Source organism: Rhinopithecus bieti, unplaced genomic scaffold (genome assembly GCF_001698545.2).
Source record: "Rhinopithecus bieti isolate Rb0 unplaced genomic scaffold, ASM169854v2 scaffold_11291, whole genome shotgun sequence".
Classification (NCBI taxonomy): domain Eukaryota; kingdom Metazoa; phylum Chordata; class Mammalia; order Primates; family Cercopithecidae; genus Rhinopithecus; species Rhinopithecus bieti.
The window spans coordinates 2,295,107-2,321,632 of record NW_016807158.1 but is presented as its reverse complement, the minus strand read 5'-3'; the positions used below and the strand labels follow the sequence as shown (position 1 = coordinate 2,321,632).

The window sequence follows — 26,526 nt, the reverse complement described above, 5'->3', positions numbered from 1 at the left end:
CTTACAATCATGGTGGAAGGCACCTCTTCACAGGGCAGCAGGATAGAGAATGAGTGCTGAACAAATGGGGAAACCTCTTATAAAACCATTAGATTTCATGAGAGTTCACTCAGTATCACAAGAACAGCATGGGGGAAACTGCACCCATGATTCAGTTATCTCCACTCACGTGGGGATTGACACATGGGGATTGTTACAATTCAAGGTGAGATTTCAGTGGGGACACAAAGCCAAACCATATCATGGTCTAAAAGTGTGGTATAATTTTGGGTTTTTTGCATTTGCTGAGTGTTGTTTTATGCCCAACTGTTTGGTCATCTTTAAAGTATGTGTCATGTGCAGATGAGGAGAATGTACATTCTGTTGTTTTGGGGGTGGAGAGTTTTGTAGCTGTCTATTAGGTCCATTTCTTCAAGTTTTCAGTTAAGGTCCTGAATATCTTTGTTAGCTTTATGCCTCAATGATCTGTCTAATACTCTCAGTGGAGTGTTAAAGTCTTTCATTATTATTTTGTGGTTATCTATGTCTCTTTGTAGGTCTCTAAAAGCTTGCTTTATATATCTGGCTGTTCCTGTGCTGTGTGTGTATATACTTAGGATAGTTAGGTCTTCTTTTGAATTGAGCCCTTTATCTTTATGTAATGCCCTTCTTTGTCTTTTTTATGTGTTAGTTTAAAGTCTGTTTTGTCTGAAATTAGAATAACAACCTCTGCTTTTTTTCTGTTTGCTGTTTGCTTGGTAGATTTTTCTCCATCACTTTTCTTTGAACCTATGGCTGCCACGGCATGTGAGATGGGTCTTTCGATGACAGCATACTGTTGGGTTTTGCTTCCTTATTCAACTTGCCACTCTGTGCCTTTTAACTGGGGCATTTAGCCTATTTACATTCAAGGTTAGTGTTGATATGTGTGGATTTGATCCTGTCATCAGGTTGTTAGCTCATAATTATGCAGAGTTGTTTGTGTGGTTGCTTTATAGTGTCACTAGTCCATGTACTTAAATGTGCTTTTGTAGTGGTTGGTAACAGTCAGTCCTTTTCATATCTAGCACTCCCTTCAGGATCTCTCATAAGGCAGGTCTGATAGTAATGAATTCCCTCAGCATTTGCTTGTCTGAAAAGGATTTTATTTCTCCTTCACTTAGAAAGCTTAGTTAGACCATATATGAAATTCGTGGTTGAAAATTATTTTCTTTAAGAATGCTGAATGCCCCCAATCTCTTTTGCTTGTAGGGTTTCTGATGACAGGACTACTATTAGTCTGATGGCGTTCTCTTTGTAGGTTAGCTGACCCTTCTTTCTAGCTGCCTTTAACATTTTTTCATTATGACCTTGGAGAATCTTGTGTAGTATTTTGCAGGGGTTCTCTAAATTTTCTGAATTTTAATGTTGACCTCTCTAGCAAAGTTGGGTAAATTTTCATGGACAATATTCTGAAATATGTTTTCCATGTTGCTTGATCTCTCACCCTGTCTCTCAGGCATGCCAATGAGTCATGGACTGGGTCTCTTTCCAGAATCCCATCTTTCTCAAAGGTTTTATTTATTCTCCTTGCGGTTATTTTATTTTATTTTATTTGACTGAGTCATTTTGGAGAGCTGGCCTTCAAGCTGTGAGATTTTTTTTCCTCAGCTTGGTCAATCCTGTTGTTAATACTTGCGATTGCATTATGAAATTCTTGTACCATGTTTTTAAGCTCTATCAGATCAGTTTGTTCATATTATGGCCATTTTGTCTATCAGTTCCTGTATTGTTTTATTGTAAACCTTAGATTACTTGAATTGGGTTTTGACTTTCTCCTGTATGTCAGTAATCTTCATTCCTATCTATATGCTGAATTTTACTTCTATCATTTCAGCCATCTTAGCCTGGCTAGGAACTGTTGCTGGGAAACCAGTGTGGTCATTTGGAGGTAAGAAGCCACTTTGGCCTTTTGAGTTGCCAGAGTTCTTGTGCTGGTTCTTTCTCATCTTTGTGGGCTGATGTTGCTTCAGTCTTCGAAGTTGCTGACCTTTGGATTTTTTTTTCTTCTATCCTATTTGATGTCCTTGGGGAGTTGATTATGGCATAAGGTGGGTTCAGTTGACTGGTTTCATTTTTGAAGGATTTTAGGGGGCCAAGGCTCAACTCATAACTCCTGAACTGTGTGCTCTAACTCTAGGGGGCCAGTATGGACCCCAGCTTTATTCTGTAGCCCCTGGATGTTAGGAACCTAACTCACTGGAGGGGTCTGAATTGTTTCCAGACAGCTGGTTAGAACTCTCTGATGGGTGGTTCCAGCCTCAGCACTTCGCAGGGCAGTGGCAGCAGGATTGGTCCTCATTTGTATATGCCAGCAGCAGCGGCAATGCTGCAGGTTGCATGGCTGAGTATTGATGGGTACAGATGTGCTGGCCTTTGTTCGGACACTTGCAGTGTTGGCAGGGCACCACTGTGTGGAGATGCACGGGGCCTCACCAGTGTCTGTGCATGCATTTGCATGGGCAAAAATGTTAGCACAGGCATGTGGCACTGGCAGGCATGGGACTGTGTGTCCTGTGTTCACGCATTAATGTAGATGGCAGCTGCTGGTGGGGTTGGGGGCAGATCAGTTGGTCTACTTTTGTAGTTTCACACCAGTCGCAATGTTGGCATAGGGGTGGGGTGCGGGTGGATGTGGAGCTGACAGTTTCCAGTTTCCGTGCTAGCCAATGCTCCAACAGCAATGGCAGCACTGTTGGGGGGTGTTGGAGAGTTGGGGTTCACTCACACTGGCAGCTGTGTCACAGCATGGTGCACACACATCTGGCAGGAAAGGAAGGCAAGGTCTACCCAAGCTTACATGCCTCAGCAAAGCAATGTGGGGGGATGGTTGTGGACAAGTGCGTGCCAGCAAAGCAACTCAGGCGAGACTGTGGTAACAGAAGGGCATAGGTGGACAGGTGCATGTCTGCAGGGAAACTCTATTGGGGCACTCTACTGGAGCTGTCTACTGGTCAAGTACAGTCTGTCAGTGCAGGAGCTATGATGCATGCCACAAGGATGCCACCACAACCTGGGCTTCTGAGGCTGTACTGGAATCAGGCCTAGCTGGGGTCACAGGAGAGGCCAGCAGACCAAAGGTGCTCTGGTTGGATTGGCCCAGTGTCGTCAGCAAGACCACCCTGCAATGTTCAGGTCCAACAGTTTTCTTAAGCCTTAAGTTTCCTATGGGTGCAAGGCAGCCCTGGAGAATGGGCATCGCTGGTAGTGCTCCACTCCAGATGCTCCCACACCAAACCCTCTGGGTTCCACACTGGCTGGAGTTCTGCCCATACTACTTCTATAAACAACTCTCTCTGTCAGTTCAATTGTCCATGGGGGGGTCATGTAGTCTCCTGCTGGCAGAATTCCAGGGACCCCTGGGGAGAATAGTTTGCTCCTTGCCTGCTCAACCCCCGCCCCTTCCCCAGAAGTCATTGGGGGCTAGAAATAACTCCCTGTGCAGGGTTCCCTGCTTCCTGCCCCTTTGACCCAGTATCTGTGTCTTCCCTCTCTCCATTTTCAATGGATCTTCCCTCTGAGGATCTGCTAGGAGTATGCCAGTCTTCCCAATGTCCCCATCTCTCATGGGGATGCTGTACATGTATAACAACAATGCGTTTCCAACATACCACAAATTGTGCACTTCAGGTGCCTAATGAATGAAAAGATTTATAGGTGGGCCAAGGACGTAATTATAATATACAACATTTTTCTGCAGTAAAGAACCATTCTGCATTCCAAAATAAACCTTTAGGACACATTCCTCATTTGAAGTCAGTCTTGTAGCATTTGGAATCATGAGCCTATAATTGTTATAACTTAATTAGTACTGATCCATAACAACTCAGACTATGGAGCCTATATTAGTCTGTTGTTTGGAATGAGATTTGCAAAGGAATTTATTTGTGTGGTCATTGTAAAATTCAATCAAAAATAAAACTGGAGTTTCTTTTTTGTTGATTTGGGCAAGGTGTTCTGTGTTGTGATACTTTTAAGGATAAAGTCATTTGGAGTGAACCATGTATTGTACCAGAGCATTGGAGAGTTTTTAAGTTTCAGCAGTTTAGAAAAAAGAATTAGAGGACTGACCTGGCTTTTAAGAATTTATTTTAATTTTTCATTTTTATAGAGATGGGGTCTCATTATGTTGCCCAGGCTGACCTGGAACTCCTGTCCTCAAGTGATCCTCCTGCCTCAGCCTCCCAAAGTTCTGGGATTACAAGCATGAGCCACCATATGCCTGGCCTGACCTGGCTTTATAATTCTCAAAATGCAAAATAATGTCAAATGTTTTTCAGTTGACTTGGGGATACAGCTTCCTAATAAAAACTGAAACAAGTTTAAATATTCATTGTTTAAATATCATTTACATGTTCACTTTTAGTTTTATGAATGAAGATATTTCAAGCATACCAAAGTATGAGCATGTTCTTTTGCTTTTTTATCAATGTGGATGCATTCTTAAATTGGACTTATCAAGAACAAAACAACTGTGAATTTTATCATTACATTTTAAAATTTTATACTGAAACTTGGCGTAAAGTTAAAGAGGCAATAAACTGAGACCCTAAGAAGGAAAAGTTTTGCCTGCTAAATTATGTAGATATTTTGGACAATAGTGGCTTTTCTTCACTTTAACAATCTTAGTAAATTTTTCTGTAGAAACCTTATACCTATGAGGTTTATGAATCTTCAATAATTTTAATTTCATTTATAACTATCCTAATAGATTGCTTTTCACTTTTCACTTTGAGTGGTATATCTCTGGTATTGAAAAAATGGATTGAATTTAGGTTAGATTATTCTGTCCCTTTTTTCCACATATATTTTTCCTTTCATTACGCTGAATTTGTTGTGACTTCCTGCTTTGTATAAAGAACACCTAATTTGCAAGAGTTAGATAATCAAAGAAACTAATAGGATATACCCTGTTATTAGACCGAATTAGCCATCTTGGTACATTATTAAAATTTTGATACACTTGAGATTGTTTCAACTTTGGGCTCGTCGTTCATATTTTCAGATGATAAAATTTCAGGTACCTACTATGATGCCTGGCATATACTGAGAACTCATCTTCTCTTCTCAATGGGAAGAGATATCATTAACTATAGGAACAACCTTAACATTTAGTTTGAGACCAAGGCTAATAATGAAAAATGAAACTCAATAATAATATGCCATCTGTACAATGGTAGGGGAAAGGAAATAATAAAAAAGCGATTTTCAATAGAGCTGGAGAATATTATAAACCATTTACATTTATCTCTGTCATTTTCTCTGAAATAGCAATTATTCTCTCCAGTTTTACATCTTCTAATGACCTGCAAATGTTTAATATATTTTGTTGTCTTTCTTACTATTCCATTTCTTATACAAAATATGCAATACCATGAAGATTTTGAAAAAACAGCACAGATACTAAAGTATAATTAAAAAGATTGTCTATACTCTCTGATATTATTAATGAAATATTGAAGGGATAGAAATTGTCATATAAGTAAAAATTTTCAGCTGTGGAAAAACTAACAAACCAGGGCATCTTCAATGAGTTTTATGGCTTTTGTATGTGTATTACTATTCAAAATAGGCAAATTGGGAATTATTAGGGGAAGGAGAATTTTACTGCCTCATAATTTATAGACTGTCTAGTCTAGATCAAATGCATGCAGTGATTTTGTGTAGTACTCTGGCCACTTGAAAATGAGATAGGCCTCTAGATCATCAGAAATCAAAGACACAATTTTCTACCTAAAAAGGGAACGGAGCCTGTTCTGGCAGGCTAGATTAGATATGTCTGTCACCTGTTTTGTGTCTGTGGCTCTTAGCAGAATCAATCAACTTTCTTGTGATTTATTTCTTCATTTTTGAGGTGAGCCAAGCAGAAACTATTTTTGAAAAAGGAACTTAACAACATAGCCCTATAATACTTTCCTGTCTATTCCTCAACTTATCCACCATCCAATAAATTAACATAAGGTACATTTGCAGTTACTCATGAAAATATCTTAAAGCATATGGATAGATTTCCTTCTCTTCTAATTCCTCACAGACTGCTTTGCTTAGCTACGTTCCTACTTATTTGTTGAAGATAAGATCTGAAGTCAGTTGTCTACTGATGATGTAAGATTCCTGGATAATTGCACAACTAGAAAACAATATCAAAAGGAGATTATTCATAGTTTTATTTCTTATGGAGTATAGCTAATTTGCAAACTATAAGTAAACAGTAAAATAATTTGGTTGTCTGGTTGCCAAAAGAAATCCCAAATTAAAAGATGTTCTTAATAAATATTTTATAGGGAAACATAAAATTCAGACCTAGAGGAGATGTTATTTGATCCTACACCCATTGTTATGGACTGAATGTTTCTCCAAAACATTGAAATCTTAACCCCATGGTGATTATATTAGGAGGCTGGGGTATTTGGGAGGTAATTAAATTGTGAAGGTGGGACCCCCGTGAATGGGATTGGTACCCTTATAAAAAGAAACATTGTTTTCCTCTTGGCCATGTGTGGATACAATGAAAAGATGGCCATTTCCAAACCAGGAAGAGTACCCTTACCGGGCACCAGATCTGTTGGTTTAATCTTGAACTTTCTGCCTCCAAAAATGTGAGAAACAAAGATTAGTTGTTGAAGCCACCTAATCTATGGTATTTTGTTATAGCAGCTTTAAGTGACTGAGTCACCCTCCTTTTATAGATGAGAAAAAAATGAGATCCAGAAATGATTTGTGCAAGACCACTTAATGAACAAGTGTTGGGGTGGTAATTAACACTCGGTTTCCTGATTGAAAATGTAGTGTTCTTTCTACTACATAATTTGTGATTTATTTATTTAGCATACATTTCATGGCCTTGTGTGTCAAAAAGACATTGCTTTAGACGTGGGAGAAGATATAAGAGGGGAGTAGATATAAAATGCATAGGAAACACTATCTGCTGGGGAGTTTTTAACATAATAGAAAATATAAAACAGGTCCACAAGTTACTGTTTGGCCTGTTATAATGTGTGAAGTACTAAAGAGAAATGAGCAAGATATGGAAGTTCAGAGCAGAGAGAAGACTTCTGGTTCAAAGAATATAGGAAGGCCAACTACAGAATAATTTTAAGCTGAAGGTTGGATAGAAATTCCATGGATGATAGCAAAGGGAAGGCATTCTTATCCATAAAGTTTTATCATTGCAAACAACAAAAGGAAAGTTGGAGAAGCTGGCCAGAAAAATACAAGAACAGGATAATTCTGCATGTCCAAGAGGGAGAAATTATGGGTAATTTCTTCAGAGTGTCACTTTCAGGATGAATGCAGCTGCATTCACATTCTTTGGACACTCTACTTCTATAGCCATTTCCTGGAAGAATCATTTTGATTGACTAAGTAAGGGCAGAGTAGCTCAGCACAAGGACCCACCACATGTACTGAATGATCTAGTTACTCAATAAAAGAAAGAGAAAGAGAAAGAAAAGGAAAGAAAAGAAAAGAAAAAGGTGCTTCTACCAAAAGAACGTAGTACAAGATAAAGAACAAAGTTGGATGCAAAAAGTAAAGCACAAACTAAAATTAAATATTCACCACCGTATTTTGTGGAGTGTGATTGAATAACAAACAAAAATAAACAAGATGATTAGAACATTAGAGTAGCCTGCTTTGACTGAAGGACAGGATGAATAGATGACATCAAAATGACCCAAACCCTGGTGGTCATGCCCACCTTTCCCCTCTCTACTTAAACCCTACTATCCCAGTTAGTGAACCGCTTTCTCCAGTTTACACTGATAAAAGTTTATAAGATACATGTTCATTCCAGAAGCAGTAGATTCAAGGTGAGGGGAAAGTTGAGCTGATGGTCATGTCTGAGTGAGGGATGGCACTACTTTGCTAGATGGGACTGCTAGCAACCAGACCCCATGGGACAAACATTATAGACGCTAGCATGTTTCTCCCTCAGATTTTGAAAGAGTGGTATTTGCTACAAGGCTGGGGCTACCAAATTGCCTTAGGGAATATGCCAAGGAGATTATGTCCCTCCAATCCAAGCAGCATCTTCTTCCTTTGTTTCCTCAGTCTAGGTATTCAAGCAACAGAAATGACAAAGCAGTCAATTTCTACTGAGGGCGCTCCTGAAAACGATGGAAACCTTAGAAATGCAGCCCAGTTTTGAATGTTGGCACTTGGTGTTTTCTCCTCAAATAGACCGTAGATGTTGCTCCCTAGTGCTTCCCTCACTCCCCACCCCACCATTGTTGTAAACCCAGCACCATACTGTTTGTGTGAACTTCACTTTCCTCGTTTGCAATAGGAAGAGTTTGAACTGAGCTCTATTCTTAAGTTATATTTTGATGTTAAGTTCAAAAGCTTGATTGGGGTCATGTTGAGAAAGGATTTGACTGCTTTGTACTAAGAAGTTTGGTCTTCAGACTATACAGCATGAAAATTAGGTACATGTTTTTGGAATTGTAGGCTTCAAATCCCTTCCAGCTCTCTCATTTACTAAAACTGTCATTTGAGAAGGCATTTAATATTTGTCTACAGTCTTATTTTTTAAAATACAGGAAATAAAAACTTTTTCACATAACTAAATAAAATTAAGTCAATAGCTATTCAAATATAATAGCAAGTAAGAGCCATTGATTTTTTTGAAGGAAAAAGTACAAATGGCTAAAACATGCAACGAGACGTCAATGCTGACAGTGCTCTCCTCAAGAAAACGATTGATGTGTGCGTCCTATGAACTACCAAATCTAGGTATCATTAACAAATGATAGAGGAGAAACTCTACACTGAAAGTAAAATAAAAAATTTATAACTATGGAAAATAAGATAGCAAATTACTTATTTATTTTAACAATAAACATTTATTGCATACTTTTTGGAACTCTGTATTTTTTAGCTTGCTTTAAAAGGCTAACTTATAAATCTGAAATCAGATCATCTTGAGCCTCAGACTCTACTTTTTCAGGACATCATTGCCCAATGTCTGTTGTTTAATTCCTCTCTAATTGAAATTTCTAATTAAGGATAAATATGCCTTTATACATATGTATGTGTATGTGTATACACTATATATGTATATACATATCACACAAACATATAACACATGTGTATACACACATACTGTACCTATACATACATGTGTTATACATCATATATACACACATACTGTGCATATACACATGTATTATACACGTGTATATGTGTATATATTCATACACAAAAATATATGTGTATATATACATATGTGTATAACATTTATATATGTGAGTATATATATGTGTGTTTTAGGATCATGTACAGTTGTTCAACTATATTAGTTTTAAAAGAATACTCAACCATAACAGTTTTTTTAATGAGTGTTTACTTTTTCTCTATGTAACAAGAAATCTTAAGATAGTAGTTATTGACATTGTTTTTAGCTGTTTAGTAAAGCCATTAGGGTTGCAGGCTGTTTCTAACCTCTACTCCAGTATCCTGAGCATGGTGAGTTTTTCCGTGTGCTTGTCACTTCACTTCATGGTCAGACTATGGCTGCTACATCTCAGATATTATGTCCATTTCCTTCTGGGCTAGGTGTCAATGGCCGGAACATAGCTGCTAGAAACTGCAAAGGCAGTTAAGAAAGTAGAGAATGATTGAATGACTTTCCAGACCACTGTGATCCATGTCCTGAGGCTCAGCAGGTTTCTGCCCAAAACTAAATCAGAGCTCTTTTGAAAGGAAAGAATAATGGAAAGAATATCGGGTAGGCAACTAGTAGAATTTGCTGTAAGAATACTGGATTAATAAAATTGCCTCACTTGAAAGATGCTTATGATAAGTTGTAAAGAATGATAAAGCATTTGGGAAATAGGAGGAAAGAGAAATCCTTCTAAAACAAAGGGCATTGTATGTGAAATTTTGTTATAATTTATGACAACTTATTTTAATTAGTGAAGGAAATTTTATATTGATTCTTAAAAGTTTTGACAGGTCCTTCTATGAAAAAAGAGATACAGTCGTTGAAATGAATAAATAGACTTTTTTTGTTGTTTTCTTGGATAGTTAACTTTCAAGAAATGTAATTCAGTGTATCTGTAGTAAAGGAAAAGAAAGATTTAAACTGTTGATATATTTTTAGGGATAAGAATCATCCTGAACTACAAAATGCGAACTTATCCACATTACGTTAGGTGACTGATTCTCGCTTACCTTAATAAAGAGACTACATCTGTTGTTCTATAGTTGGCATTTTCTTAGGATGCCAGAAAGCATCTCATAACTTGGTATATCTCACATATTAGATTGAAAGAAAAGGAGAAGGAAGAGGGGGTGCATTTGCCAAAGGACCTGTAGCCTTAGAATCCGGCAGAAATGACAGCTGAGAACAGTCGTGGGCATGATGCTTACTCAGTAGGTGTAATAAATTAGCAAGGGTAAGCAAGTATTGCTGACTGGAAAAAAAAATAAAGAAGAAAAAGAGAATTTCAGGATTTCTAAACTATTAGCTACTTCAGTGTGGTGCCAGCAAGTCCAAGACACGTGGAAACACAGGGCATTTGAGATGTAAATAATGGGTAATTGTTGCAATTGGGTAATGGCAGTTTCAAATGACTTATTTCTGACCGCTCTGCTTCTTTGGCTGAGAAAATGGATTTGAATTTGGAAAATTATATGTTCAATCATTCCGGATGTAATATTTATATACACCCAACAAAAAATGTTTTCCTTTCATGTCATTTGATTTCCACTATCATATTATATTGGGTGGAAAAATAGATTAAGAGACCATTTGCTCAAATATGAAAGAAACATCATCTGGAGGGTAAGAATTTTGACAGTTAATTCAGTTGAAAATGATATCTTGCAGTTAAAAATGGCATCTTATTGAGACTATACCTGCAGATTAGGAGGCAACTGAAATGATGGATTTTGAAAACTTTAGAAATGTTACAATGTGTGAGTCTATTAGCTACTGTTTGTGTCAAAGCTCTTTGTTTTGCATATATGCACACATAATGCTAGCTTGTGTGATCATGGCAGGGCAAATAGATTTATGAATTCTAATTCTGAGATTCAAAAGGATTTGAAGAGAATATAATTTTATGATTATTGCAGATTTCCAGTTTCCTCTATCTTTAATTGTTTGTCTTGGCTCGATTGCCCTAGTATATTTGATTGAAATAATAAGAGTTTCAGGAATCCTTACTTATATTTTACTGGTATTTTGATTTATAATTAATTCTTTCCAGTACGGAATAGGAAAGGTTTTAAGAAAATCTTTTTAAGTTAACCAAGTTATCTTTAAAACTATCAAGTTAGTTTCATAGATCTTACCATTATTGGTTTTAACTATAGCCCAGTTTATTTTTTATTAGATTTTAAGGGTAGTCTCAAAACTGTTTGTATTGAAAAAAGAAAAAAAAAAAAACAAAAACAAGAACAAAAAAACCCTACCTTCGTTTCAAACCTTGTCTCTTGTATAAAAACATTTGTACATATACTACAAAATAAATTACTTGTATTTATTGCATAAAGGGATTAAATCATTAATATTTGTGTAGGTTTTCTTCTTTAACTTTTATACCACCCTACTTAACTAAATCTAGAGCAACTTTCAGTAACTTAAAAATCTTTTCATACTTTTAAGACATTATGCTAAGTAAAATAAGCCAGTCACAAAAGGGCAAATATTATAGATTCTACTTATATGAGGTACCTAGAGTAGTCAAATTTATAGACAGAAAAGTGGTTTCCAGGAGTTGGGGTAGGGTGGAATGGGAAGCAATGAATAAATGAGTAAATAGTCTTTTTAGCCATGCAATGAGATATACTATAATATTTCAGTATGTCAGGAGTAACGTATCTTTTACCATGATATAGGCTTCATTCTAAATGAAGGATAAATTTAGGAATACATGCAAAGCATTGAACATAGACTTCGCAGGCAATTATTGTCTCAGTAAATGTTATCTCTATTATTATGGCAGTAAATATTCGAGAAGATCAAAAGAACACTTTGAAATAATGCATCTTTTTAATGGGTTCCTGAGTATATTGATGACAGAATCAAATTACATGCTTAAAGTATTTTCCAACATGCCTTACCAAGAAACTTTTTTTATTTTAGGAGGAATTGTTGATAAAGACCTTCGTCACTACCTCAACTTACGATTTCAAAAGGGTTCTGTGGACCATGAGCTTCAGCAAATCATTCGTGACAACCTCTACCTCCGCACGGTGCCATGTGAGTACAACGGGCAATATTAATATTTTTATGTTAAGAGATAAATGTTTAACTATATATTCATTGATTAAAAGAAAGTGAAATTGCACTGATTTTTTATAGTGGGCTTTTGGAACAGAAAACTTATTTGAGATGTGGCAATTTTAAGTGCAAACGCTTATAACTGCAGTAGTATGGTTTATGAAGAAGTTGTAGCCAAAAGAGACTTGTGATGTTCAAGCTATAAAATCTAACTTATATTTCTGAAGTTAGTATTGACAAATATTGATTCTAGTCCAGACTGTTGGTGATTCTGAATGAATTATGATGGAGATAGAACTCCACATTGGGAGACAGGAGAATGCAAATTTAATTTATTAGTTGAAACAGCTATTCTGTGAGTGGAATCTTCACAGTAACTCCCAATCTCATCTCTTTTTTGCCCCAGGAGAGTCTCACAAGTAAAAAGAAAAGTGCACGTTGGAAAGTAAAGCTAAGTGTTCTGCAAGTCTTAGAAAGCAATGATGCTTAGAAAGCACGTTGGGCTAAATTTCTTATATGTAACCTATAGAGATCCGCAAACGATCGTTTTTGATTATCCTGCCAAAAGAGAGGAATTAGTAAAATGATAAAATTTTAGTGTCTGTTTCAGCTTACCTGAGAATCCTCTATTAACTTTAAGACAAACCAAGGACTTTTAAACTCAGGTTCTAGATCCTAGATTGATATCAAAAATCCATTTTCTTCAAGGCAGATTCCGTGCATTTCAGACACTTTCCACTCTCTCTAGAAATTCTAGGCTGTGGATGTTGTGTGAGTTTCTTTTCTTTTAGTTCTGTTCTAAATAAACTCAAAGCTATGGGTCCTGAAAGATAACATTGAATGAAGAAAAATTTGGCTAGTATAAGTGGAACAATAAGCAAAACAAACAAACAAAAATATTATCTAGGGTTGAACCACCAGAGCTAGGTAACTATAATTATCTGGAATAGATATTGGATAATTGTACTGAAATAATGAACACACACAGAGATGTGAAGATGGAAAGGTTGTCACCCAGTCCTATTGACCTACCCACCTTTCAGGAGAGGTGGACTTTTGCCATTGTTAGCACTGAATATTCATCAAAACGACAATGCCAGGACACCATTATCAAATCTTCCTAAATGAGAATACTTGATGATTGGCATTTCGTCAGTCAAAATGATACTCCTGTCAGTGTGTGTTAGTTAAGTGAATAGGCTTTTGGACTCTTGCTTTAAACCTGGAAGTTGAGAAAAGTGCATTCTTAAACTGGTAAGTTTGACATTAGAGTGATGGACAGAGGAAGATGGATTAAAGTAAGTGACTGAACTATTTATAAGGTAACGGGTGGACGCATTTTCAAAGCTGTGATGTTGTCAGTGCAGCAGTGTGAATTTATCTTTTGTGACATGAAAGAAAGGAGGTCTGAAATACTGAATAAAGAATCCAGGCAGTTTATTATGTTTAAAAGCTGAGAAAAATAGATAAGAAGCTGACATTCAGGAATACATGTAGTCCTTGCTAAGGCGATGACATAAATAAGAAAGTCTTAATTAAATATGAAGATAATAAGAGTAAATTTTGTATTAGTTAATTAACTTCTTAAATAAAGCATCACCTTTTAGAGTACTAAAGAAGACTATGAAGGAAAAGTAAATATAAGGGAAAATAGTTAGACTTATATAAGTAAACATAAAGAGCTTTAAGATGTAATTTCAGTACAAGGTTATAAATTTAATTAGAAATCCTTGGATACCTCCTATAAAGGAGATGATTAGAAACTCAATTTGAATATCACGATGAAACAATTATTCTTTGAATTTTCAGCCATCTCTCCTAGTAGCCAATTCCAATGACATTATTGACTAATGATGTTTATAACTTGGCAAAAAAGTGAACAAAAAATACAGAGATTCTAACTTGTTATTATAAAAATTGCTTTATACTGATTAATTGACCTGGATGATCCACCATGTTGACTCAGTATTTTATCTTTTTTTTTTTTTTTGAGATGAAGTTTTGCTCTAATTACCCAGGCTGGAGTGCAATAGCGCAATCTCGGCTCACTGCAACTTCTGCCTCCCGGGTTCAAGCAATTCTCCTGCCTCAGACTACTGAGTAGCAGGGATTACGGTCATGTGCCACCACGCTTGGCTAATTTTGTATTTTTAGTGGAGACAGGGTTTCTCCATGTTGGTCAGGCTCGTCTCGAGCTCCCGACCTCAGGTGATCCGCCCGCTTTGGCCTCCAGAAGTGCTGAGATTACAGGTGTGAGCCACCACGCCCAGCCCAACTCAGTATAACTTAAAATTTTTTTTCTTCATGTATCTTTTTGAATTTCTAATTGATACATAATAATTTACATATTTATGGGGTACATATTTATTTTGTGACATGCATAGAATGTGTAATGATCAAGTCAAGGTATTTGAGGTATCCATCACTTTTAATATTTATCATTTCTGTGTGTTGGGAACAATTCTAGTTATTTCATCTAGCTTCTTTGAAATATACAATACATTGTTGTCAACTGTAGTCACTCTTCTGTCAAACAATAGAACTTCTATCTTTTATCTAACTGTATATTTGTACCCATTAACCTACCTCTCTTCATTCCCCATTCCTCACTCTCCCAACTCTCTATTATCTATCTTTCTTCTATCTATCTCCATGGAATCAACTTTTTAGCTCCAACATATGCGTAAGAACATGTTATTTCTGTCTTTCTGGTCCTGGCTTGTTTCATTTAACATAATGATCTCCACTTCTGTCCATGTTGCTGCAAATGACAGGATTTTATTCTTTTTTATGGTTGAAGAGTATTCCATTGTCTACATATACCATATTTTATGTATCCATTGGTCCCTTGATGGACACTTCAGTTGAGTCTTTGTCTTTGCTGTTGTAAATAGTGCTGCAATCAACATGTGAGTGCAGGTATCTCTTTGATATACTGATCTCCTATATTTATTCCTTTGGAACAATACCCAGTAGTGGCATTACTGAACCATATGGTAATTCTATTTTAGTTTTTTGAGAAATCTTCATATGTTTTCCCTAGCAGCTGCACTAATTTACATTCCTACCAACAGTGTGTAAGAGTGCCCTTTTCCCTGCATCCTCACCAGCATTTGTTATTTTTGGTCTTTTTAATAATAGACATTCTAACTGGAGTAAGATGATATCTCATTGTGGTTTTGATTTGCACTTCTTTGGGGATTAGGGATGTTGAAAATTTTTTCATGTACCTTTTGACCATTTGTATGTCTTCTTTTGGGAAATGTCTGTTCATGTCATTTGCCCACTTTTTAATGGGATTATTTGATTTCTTAGTGTTGGTTTGTTTGTTCACTCAGTATATCCTTTAATGAAGTTTTCAAATACATTCAGAAAGGATGCAGTAGAAGTATGTCCATGGTGTGAAAAATCCTGCCATTGTTAGAAACCTAAGTATCCAGCATATCTGTTGGTATTGAGTATGGAATCACGTTTGTTATACATTTTCCTGGGTCAAAAAATTTCTCATTTGTTTTCAGGAATCCAGAAGCATAGAAGGAAAATGGACTACCAAAGACTATATCATTGCTCTTATATATGCATGCATTAATAATACATTCACTTCTTGTTTAATCTAGCACTGGCACCAGGAATAGGTCCTCGATAACTCCATTGAAACAAAATTGTAGTGACTTATAACTATATGAGGGGAAATAAATTCTTTTCACAAAACAAGACCTAACTGAGTAATTCTGCTTACAACCGTACATTACTCTACCACCAACTACATCTGAAAGGAAAGGAAGCACTTCTTGGAGCTGGAATTTCTTGGTACCTAGTAAGAGAGAGTTCTAGAGCTAGGGCTCCAAAGACCATCCCTCCCACCACACACACACACACACACACACACACAGTCAATCTGTTGTGAACAAGTTGGTTCTTGCACTCTCCTTGGTGGGAAGCTTGTTTCCAGTTGCTGGCTGATTTCTGAGCTAAGCAGGGGAGGGAGCTGGTGAGTCTAGGTCTCCACTGACCCTTAACTACAAATAATACAAACATGCCATCAATCTGTTCCATACCCCATAAACAAGACCTGACTGTAATTAGCCTTGTATTTTGTTTCCCTAGAACCTTATCTCAGAGCCTGCCTAATTCTAAAACACACACACACACACACACACACACACACACACACACACACACACACACACATACTTTTCAACAAAAGCCACATCTCTTATAATGGAAGGAGATGGTCACAGAAATAGAATTGTTGGGTATATATTGAGTTCTGTAACAAAACTACTATATATTGAGTCCTGTAACAAAACTTATATCTTAAGTCAATTGTGCAGTCTCTCAATGGAAATGTTTAGAGACTTTTTTTGTTTTGTTTTGTTTTCCTCATTGAAGCCTATAAACATTGAGTTTATTTTACAGTTTTGGGGGAATGTTCAAGTTTTAATTTTATCTCCCAGATATACTTTTCATAATTATTTCACTATCCTACTATCCTACTATTCTTTGGTGGTAACTGATAATAAACTTATTTTATAACTACTAAAAAAGAAGAATTGTTGGGCACATAGTGAGTGAGAGCATGAGTATGCATGCATGTGTATGCTCATGTATGTGCACATACACAGGCTGAGATTGATTCTTCATTATTTCCACGGTAAGTTCCTAAGGAAAAGGTCCTTGGGAACTTGAGCCCAGAAATTTGAGACCAGCCTGGGAAACCTCATCTCTACAAGACCCGTTAACAAAACCCTATCTCTACAAAAAATAAAAATAAAAAATTTAATTGACTGGGCATGGTGGCATGTACCTGTAGTAGTCCCAGCTACTTGGGAGGATCATTTGAGCTTGGGGATTCGAGGCTGCAGTGAGCCATGATTGCACCACTGCATGTCAGCCTGGGTGACAGAGTGAGACTCTGTCTCAAAAAAAAAAAGAAGAAGAAGAAGAAGCCTGTGAATGAATCTTTCTACTGTTAGATTTCAGGCTACAAAAGGTTTTTAGATTTTTATGTAATTAAACTTCAGGAGAAGGGAGAAAATGACAATGAGACAAAACTGTTGTAGTCTAGAATGTGATAAAGACTAACCATGAAAAACATATGTAGATAAAAGTCTTGAAAGAGTTTAGAACATACATCATATGGGATTTCAATTACCCTGGTAGTATACAAAAGGCAATTCCAGAAGCAATAAGTAAGCAGCATTTATTTAGAGATGATTAGACAGGATTGTTTCATCACAGCATGCTAAATGTGCAAAGCTAAGGCAGCATGCATTGTCCCTTAGGTAATATTGGATTCAAAAGTATATGAGAGAAATTAATGGAATTAATACAGAAGAATGTTGGATTAATTTGCAAATGTTTAAAGAGCAAAAATGGAGTTTACTTTGGTTTTAATATGCTACTGAGCATAATGATCGCATATATTTGACTCTTGAGTCTAATCAACCACAATTAAACTGATATGCTTCTTAAATATGAGGAAAAAATAATCACGGCTGTTTATTGGTAAAGTTCTGGTCCTTTCTAACTTTGATATTTATTAGAGACACAAATTAATTTTTGAAGTAAGTAGAAGAACAGATATAAATTTTAGATACTATTTTCCATTATACCGAAGAATGTGGAGAAGGACTTCAATGACCAATTTTAAAAGTTTCAAAATGAAAAGGAAGGTGGTTAAAATTAAACTTCTCTCCCAAAACCCTTCTTTGTCATTTGGTGAGATAGTTTTATTGGGAAATATTTTAAATTTATTTGAAGCCAGAACAAATACCAGTGTATACCAAGTAGAAGACAAAAATCAATAAAACTAAACTCTAATTCTATTTTATAAAAAGTGAATAAAGTGGCCAGGCATGGTGGCTCACGCCTGTAATCCCAGCACTTTGGGAGGCTGAGGCGGGAGGGTCACGAGGTCAAGAGATCGAAATCATCCTGGCCAATATGGTGAAACCCCATTTCTACTAAAAACACAAAAATTAGATGAGCGTGGTGGCATGCACTTGTAGTCCCAGCTACTCGGGAGGCTGAGACAAGAGAATCGCTTGAACCTAGGAGGCAGAGGTTGCAGTGAGCTGAGATCGCCCTACTGTACACCAGCTTGGTGACGGAGCAAGATTCCATTTAAAAAAAAAGTGAATAAGGTGAAAAACATAGATTTAGAATATTAAAGAAATTAGTTTTGTGGAAGACCTGATTGAGTTACACTGAATTACGTTGAGTTACACTGATTGTAACTCACAATAGTGTTTCTACATATTTAAGCCCTTTAAGTTAGTAAAACTAAGACACACTAAAAAGAGGCATTATCAAGGGTAAAACTGTGAGGTTTCTAATATATCTTTAACGTTTTTGATATTTATGCCAAATTACGTTTCACAGAAAAGCAGACTCTTTAAAAATTATTAGAAACTGTCTCCTGCTAAGAATAGCAGTTACCAATACACCAAAAGGTATAGTTAGGCACAGAGTCAGCATCCCCTTTTGATAATTATATAAGCCCTAGAAGACTATGATCACAGAGGACTATTAGAGTGAGGCTGGTTGACCACATATCTAATAAAATGTCTGAAATTAGGGCACAGCTTTCTAGTATACTTTCTGGGAAAAATAATTTTATTTCTCAAGCAAAAATTAGTACTACAAAGGTTGTAAAAATATATGTTAACATCTAACAAGGCAATGTGTTTCTGTGGGTATGAATGAATCTAATTACTTGTGATTTTATTTATGAAGGTACATTTATTTCTGTAAGAAGGGAGAGTGACATCAACCTGTGAATTAGATCACCAAAAAAGCAATCGTCTTATTCCAATGGAAAGAAATTCCCTGAGTTAAAAATGACCAAAAATGATTTGTATTCAGAGTATCCTTAAGTAATAAAGCTTTGTGTCCTGGGATGTTAAGTTGAACTGTAGCTCCACATGCAGACATAAGAGTAGAAGCAATATATCCAATTGAATTTTAAAGCAAACTACAACTTTAAACCCACACATTGCAACAACTGTATATTGTACATATGTTTCTACATTAATCTTATTGCCTCAAATAAGAATCATCAATTTGGGAACTCTTTTTTGAAATTGCTTTTAGATTGTAAATCAGATACTTTTGTAATTATTTCAGAATGAAGCTTCCAGATTTTTGTTCTTTGAAAATGAATTTGATATTTATAAATAGACTATATTTGGTACCGTTAAGAATAAGGGTTATTAGAAAATAAATACGATTATTTGCAGTGTGAATCAAAAAGGAAGAAAGTCTATAAACAAATGAAACTTAATTTCTTGGGAGATGTATAAACTGGCCTGGAAGACTAAGCCAAGGGAAAACTTCGAAAGCTTCTAAACAGTAACTTATACTTGAAAGTATTCTACTTGTTTACTCATCTTGATGTATGCTCTTGGCATAGTTATTAAATGTGTTATTACTTTACAGAAAGCTATGTTAGGTTTACCTTCTTTCCTTTCTTACTGAAAATATTAAGATCCAGTTTCATGTCACATATGTGAAAGTATTATGGATTTATTTCTTCTTTCGATTGAACAAAATGAATGCATCTTTCCTGGTCACAGACTAACATTTATTGATTTGGTTGACAGAGTACTCTACAGGAGATAAATGGCTTCAAAATGTTGCTTAAGATGGAAAGTCAAGGAACATTAAAAGTGATTGTATTGATTTACCCATTTGACACCACAGGACACTAGTTTGAGAATAAAAGAACGTATTTGGAACCAAAAAAAAAAAAAAAAAAGGAAAAAAAGGAATTAACACCAACAGTATACGATCATACTGATCTTCCCAACCACATAAAATTATCTTTGCTCTGATTTGATTGGCTTCTCTACTGCTGTGACTCAATCTTTCCTTTGTTTTTTCCCTCTTAGTTTGTATTTCTCTTTCCTTTTTTTCATAGGAGGGAGGCTGTCCATAGGAAATTGGTTTGTGGGCCATTGATCATAAACGCAGGTGAAATATATACCCTTGGAATTCAGTGGTCCTAGCAGCTGCCCAAGGAATAAATGGGGAGAGATTTCTGAAGCTATATTGTGTCTCTGGAAAAGCCAGTCATCAGTTTTGATGGAAAATAGCCCACCTTCCAGGGAACTCAGAATCTGCTCCCTGCAGGCTTCAAAATCATAGCCTTGCTGGATATAAGAAGGTCAACACATGTTATTGTACAACACTGCACATTTTGATTAGAAAAAAATAGAATTCTATCAAATTTGGACTTACCCAAGTTTTCAGAGTCTTAGCTATTAGATGTTTACATTGCTGAAGGAAAGGAATAGGCAGATGGCAATAGGTAATAGTGTTCTCATGGGACTTTAAGACTGTAGTTTATAGTAGGGTGATCAATTTCTGATTTAAATGCACCTAACCAAAAGAACAATGATGAAGGAATACTAATTAAAGTTACTGCTATTCTAATGTCCAGATCACTTGTCCAAGTTATTTACACATTGAAGTATAGCATTGCTAGAGTATGGTAAGAAGCAACTGCCCTTGGCTTTACCTATTTGTAACATGGAACTATGAAAAGAGCACTTATTCAAAAATTGGAAGTCATTGGTTCTAGATCAGGTTCTGCTACTAACTAATTATAGGGCCTTGGCAAAGGCATTAAACTTTAGGACTCCGGGGAGGGAAGGGGGAATAAAATGGACTCTAATGGTTCTTTCTGCTCTAAAATCCTGTGGTTTTCTGATTCTGCTGGCTTGCTTTTCTGTGTTTTATCATTATTCAACTCATCAAATTGGCTTAAATTATTCTGAGTGTGGAATATTCTTGATATTGAGCAGGTGTAAACAGCTTATGGAAACTGAAGATATATCAAATACAGCAGACACTTTAGGGGAAAAAAAAACCATAAAGAGCTGGGTTTAAATTAAGTGCAGTTCTGGACAAAACCAGTCATGCGTGTGCTTTCAGATTTTTCTATGAATGTCAAGTTAAGGATGCCATCATAACTCTGATGTCCCTTGAAATCTGCCTTCACTATTCATGAAACTCTGAAATATGGTCCAGTGTTGGTAAACGGATGAGAAAATAAACATAATGAGAAATACAAAGCTTTTAAAATTGCTCTCCTCCTTTAGAAGATATAATGAGTTCAGATGTGACATAAAGACTTCTGAAGCATGAGGTGTATTGTTATAAAAATGTTACTGTACTCTTTATGAAAAGATATTTAACATTGAATATAGTGTCTTCTAATGTTGAATTTTAATGAGTGTCACTTACACAAGTGAATGACTCTGGTTGGAGGCCCAAATAGGTATAGCTAATGGGAGGCTAAATCAATGCTTATTGTAATCAAGGACTTTAGAGCACAGATGAAAACTTTAGGAGAGTCAACGGATTTTTCACACAGAGTAATTAAAAGGTAAGACTGACATGCTATCAATGGTTAATTCAGTTTAAAAAAATACACATGGATCCCGCTTTTTTTTTTTCTTTTTTAAGACGGAGTTTCGCTCTTGTTGCCCAGGCTGGAGTGCAATGGCATGATCTCAGCTCACCGCAATCTCCACCCCCTGGGTTCAAGCGATTCTTCTGCCTCAGCCTCCCAAATAATTAGGATTACAGGCACCCGTCACCATACCCGGCTAATTTTTCGTGTTTTTAGTAGATGGAGTTTCTCCATGTTGGTCAGGTTGGTCTTGAACTCCTGACCTCAAGTGATCCGCCTGCCTCGGCCTCCCAAAGTGCTGAGATTACAGGCGTGAGCCACTGTGCCTAACTGGATCCCACTTTCATTACACAAATCAGAAGTTTGGAATTGGATCAATTCTCAGTTTCCCAGTTTCTATTCTAAGCTGTTATCTTTTCTACTTAAAGGCAGGAAAGTTGCTTTTTCTGCATGCAAAATCGGCAAATATCTGCACAATATCTCCATTCTAATGAAGACAATAGTTTCACTTGCTGCTCAACATGACCCACTTGTATGCATCAATAATAATTTTTTAACTTGTCCTCCAAAGATAAGACTAATGTGGGGAGCTAATGTCAACCTATGTATATTTGTCCTTTTCCATTTTGAGTAGGAACTCTGATTCATCTTGTCATTTTTTTAAACTCATCTTTATTTGTTACAATCTTTTTAGCAGACTATGACTTGGGCACTACATTTCAATTTACAGGCCTTGCTCTGAGTTACTTTTTGAACAGTTTTACACCACACCTAGCTAGACTTTTAATTTTGCTTCTGTAAACAATAATTTTCTTTGGAAAACAAACCCTGTGGAGAGTTCCTCCCATTACTTCAGTTTAACATACTTATTTCCAGAGGACTGGTACCTGCAGAATTGGCAACTACAGGGAATTGAAAGTTTTAAAAGTCGATCTTAGAAGATGTAGAACGTACTTTCCTTTTCGTAGTTTTATTTTTCTTCATTAACTTTTAAGTTCAGGGATACAAGTGCAGGTTTGTTAATAAGTAAACTTGTATCATGGGGATTCGTTGTACAGTTTATTTCATTCACCCAGTATCCATTAGTTATTTTTCCTGATCCTCTTTCTCCTCCCACCCTTCACCCTTAGAAAGGCCCCAGTGTGAGTTTTTCTTTTCTATGTGTCCCTGTGTTCTCACCATTTAGTTCCCACTTATAAGTGAGAACATGTGGTATTTGGTTTTCTGTTCCTGTGTGAGCTTGCTATTTTCTTCTAAACATCAAGGTATATCTCAGAACACTTTAGTGACAAAAGGTTTGAGAATCTGGCTTGATAGCCCAATAGTTTAGACCACAAAGTTAGCATTAGGTGACATACATCTTAAACACACATTACCTCAACTCTTCTTATCTTTTAAATTTGTTGATACTGATCAAAAAAAACTACAGATTGGTAAGAGATATGCATATTTATAGGAAACCTGAGATATCCTGAATTCTATTTATGTTATTGTTCCCAGAGGGAGAATGGTTGATGGGTCTCCAGCCAGGGCCGTTCCTAAGTATGAAACTTCCTGAACATCAACTAAAACAAGTATGTAAATAGCAGCCACCATTTTCTGAGCATTTCCTATATGCAAGAAATAGTCTTCAGATATTATCTCATTGAATTCTCATAGTGTGCCTGTAAGGTGAGTGCTATTTCCCATCTTTGAAGACATGTGGGGAAATTGAGGCTCTGAGGTCTTTTAACCAGACTGACACCAGGCAGTAAGTCAGCAGAGAAAGAGGGAGTCTACCCCATGTGGATCTGGGCGTCCAGTTCACACTACATGAAAGCAGCTCTGTAACAGAAGCTCTGGAAAGTCAGAACTGTAAGCATGCTTCCAAAGAGTTTCAGAGATGCTCCTGTGGTTTAAAAAAAAAAAAAAAAAAAAAAAAAAAAAAAAAAAAAAAAAAAAAAAAAAAAAATAAAAGAAAAACAGAAAAGCAATGAAGTCTACTAGCAACAGACACTGAATCAAAATTAAATAGATTAGACTATTACAGTCTATTTCCAGTAATAGAAGATATGTATGTTTTGTGAAGAAGATATGAACATATCTTTAATTGACCTACAATTGAAAAAACATATGGATAATTATCAGGGAAGTTTTTGAGTGAAGGTCTTTTCACTGACTAGCTTCAAGTCAGTTATTTTCATCTTAACATGAGCCTCTTGATTGACCATTAATCAATCAGGTTCCAGATTATCTTTTCTTTAGCACATCATTTCTAGAAATATTGGAATATAAAATATCTAATGGGAGAAAAAGAAATTTTTAATTGATAATTATATTATTTCAGTAATTAAAGCTATTACTTTGATATAGGAAAAAAGATTAAATCTACAAAGGAATCTACATTATCTAAACCAAGCTTACGCAACCCACGGCCCATAGGCCATTTGCAATCCAAGACAGCTTTGATGCAGCCCAACACAAACTTGTAAACTTTCTTAAGACATTGTGAGATTTTTTTGTGATTTTTTTTTCTCATCAGCTTTTGTTAGTGTTAGTCAAGTCAAGTTAGTCAAGTTAGTGTCGAATGTGGCCCAAGACAATTCTTCCAATGTAGCCCAGGGAAGTCAAAAGATTGGACATTCCTCCAAACCTTTTATTTTTTTAACTGTCTGAATTCTTCTTGCACAAACATTTTGATGTCAGCTCTACTAGACTTTCTACCTGCATTTCATAATCTGAATTCTAATCTAAATCTAAAATTCTAACTGTATAAAATTTTATAAGTAGGTGTTTATAAGAGTTCCCAGTTCTTCATCCTTGCATTTCATAAAAACATTTATTTTGCAAATCGGGGTGGGGGTGATGGGGATAGAATGGAAAGAAGAAAGTGAACCAGCATTTAACAAACATCTACATGCAAGTATTATGTCACTGCATTTTTCAGTCCTCTGAGAAATGTGTTGTGGTTCCCATTTTTCAGACCAGGAAACTTAGGCCTTTAGGAAACTTAGGCTTGGAGAGGTTATACAAACCCTTCCCCAAACCACATAGCTAGTAAGTGGCTGAGGAGCAATTCAAACCTAGGTCTATCTGATGCCTATATCCACTTGTGAGATGTATTATGTTACCTCCTTAGTCACTATCGGTCTGATTTATCTGACAGTTCTTTGAGCAAATCTTTGGAGGCTCCGGAGTATACAAGACTACGTGAATGTGTATCTATATTTACTATCTAATGTTTCCACAAAAGCAGGAAAAAAAAAATCCTGAAAATGGTGGTGGGTTAAATAAGATCTCTAAATTGCACACTTATTTCCATAACTGCTCTTCAGAAGCACCACAGAGGTAATTCTCCCAAAGCCTCCAAAAAGACCAAGGTTAGTAGTTGATATTTAACAACAGCATGTCTCCTCTCATTCTCATCTGGAGGTAATCAAAACAGAGACAGCAGGGCTGTTCACTTCCGAATTCCTGTCATTATAATAGAACAAATAACCCTTATTTTGATGAAGAAAAGTGCCACTCTCCCATCTCAGCATAGCTGGGTCTGTACTGACTCAGCTGTCACTTAAAACTCAGTGTAATGACAGCTTCTCAGATCTCCAAGATTCCTACTGGTTCTCTTTCGGCACAATTATATGGTGACACAAGTTGACAAAACTTACAAGCTGGATCCCTTCACTAGGCACATATAGAAGAGATATACACACGTGACCTTCCAGATTCCTCCCTGGTTCCTGGGAAAATGCCCCAATTCTGACTCAGGGGATTCGAGTTAATATGCAGAGTGATATCTGGGATGACTGAGCAAATTAAACCATTAAGGAGCCATTTATTGAGCGTGCAGCCAAGCTTAACTTCTGCCAAGATCTTATTCTTTTTTATTGCTTTCAATGTCAAAGATTATTTTGTCTTTCTATTTCACGAAGCAAAACAGTATAAGTAATGTGTTATTCAGGGTTCAGCCCAGGAAATAAAACCATGCAAGTTGTTTTAAGAAGGGCGAGGTTTAGGGGAATCGTTGTTTAGAAAGTTGCTGAAAGAACAACAGAAGAAGGTTGCAGACTAGATCCCCAGGAATAATAAACAATACAGAATTGCTCCACCAGCATAAATGCTGCCATCTGAGGATGGCAACTAAGATTTAGACGTCACAAAGACAGAACTGAGAAATTACTACTGTGCCTGGTATTGCCACAACTGCCTGTGACACCTAAGAAGCCAGGAAATGAACACTAGAGCCCTCCCGAAACATTGTGTCTGTAAGTCCTTTGGTTATGAAAGGAAATTTACCTTTATACATGTTTCTTTTTACGGATAACCCAATAGACATATAGTACCAGCATCTTAAAACTATTTATTAAAAGACTGCTTTAAGTTGTAAATGCCTTGTTTTGATTGATGTTGTCAAAGACTAACAACATAAATAATTGTTATCAGATTTTATTTGAAAGATTTACAGTGTATTTATTAATGTTTTTACTTTTCTACTTATACTCTGGCTCCTAATGATATATATATATTATACTAACTGCTTATAAGCTACTAAGAAATGTATTTTTTCTTTAGAAAACTAGAATAGTTATGCATTATCAGTGTATTCTGTAATTGCTCTATTCTGCTTATAGTATGAGACACTTTAAGTATGTGTAAGAGTCTTTGTTCATTTTTTATTCACAATTTTATTGTTTAAAAGTATGAATGTGACACTAACAAAATTTAGTTCATAATTATATTTCTCACATGAAAAAGCAATTGACAAAAATTGCTTTCAGAACATAATTTAAATTTGGAGCAAGAAAAGGAATCTTAATTAAAAATGAGAAGTTGAATATATTATTTGAAGCATTACAGAAAATTAATTATAGTTTGAAAAAAG

At 36.1% G+C, this 26,526-nt stretch overlaps 1 protein-coding gene across 2 annotated transcripts in view; it reads left to right on the top strand.

Annotated features, from left to right (window-relative positions):
* The window catches only part of MAGI2 (membrane associated guanylate kinase, WW and PDZ domain containing 2), a 1,515,811-nt gene that overhangs the window by 456,174 nt on the left and 1,033,111 nt on the right, over positions 1 to 26,526 (top strand). For both annotated transcript variants that reach the window (XM_017880419.1, XM_017880418.1), the window contains exon 2: positions 12,110 to 12,226. In XM_017880419.1, coding sequence (XP_017735908.1) covers positions 12,110 to 12,226 — 117 coding nt within the window. The remainder of the gene's footprint in view (positions 1 to 12,109; positions 12,227 to 26,526) is intronic.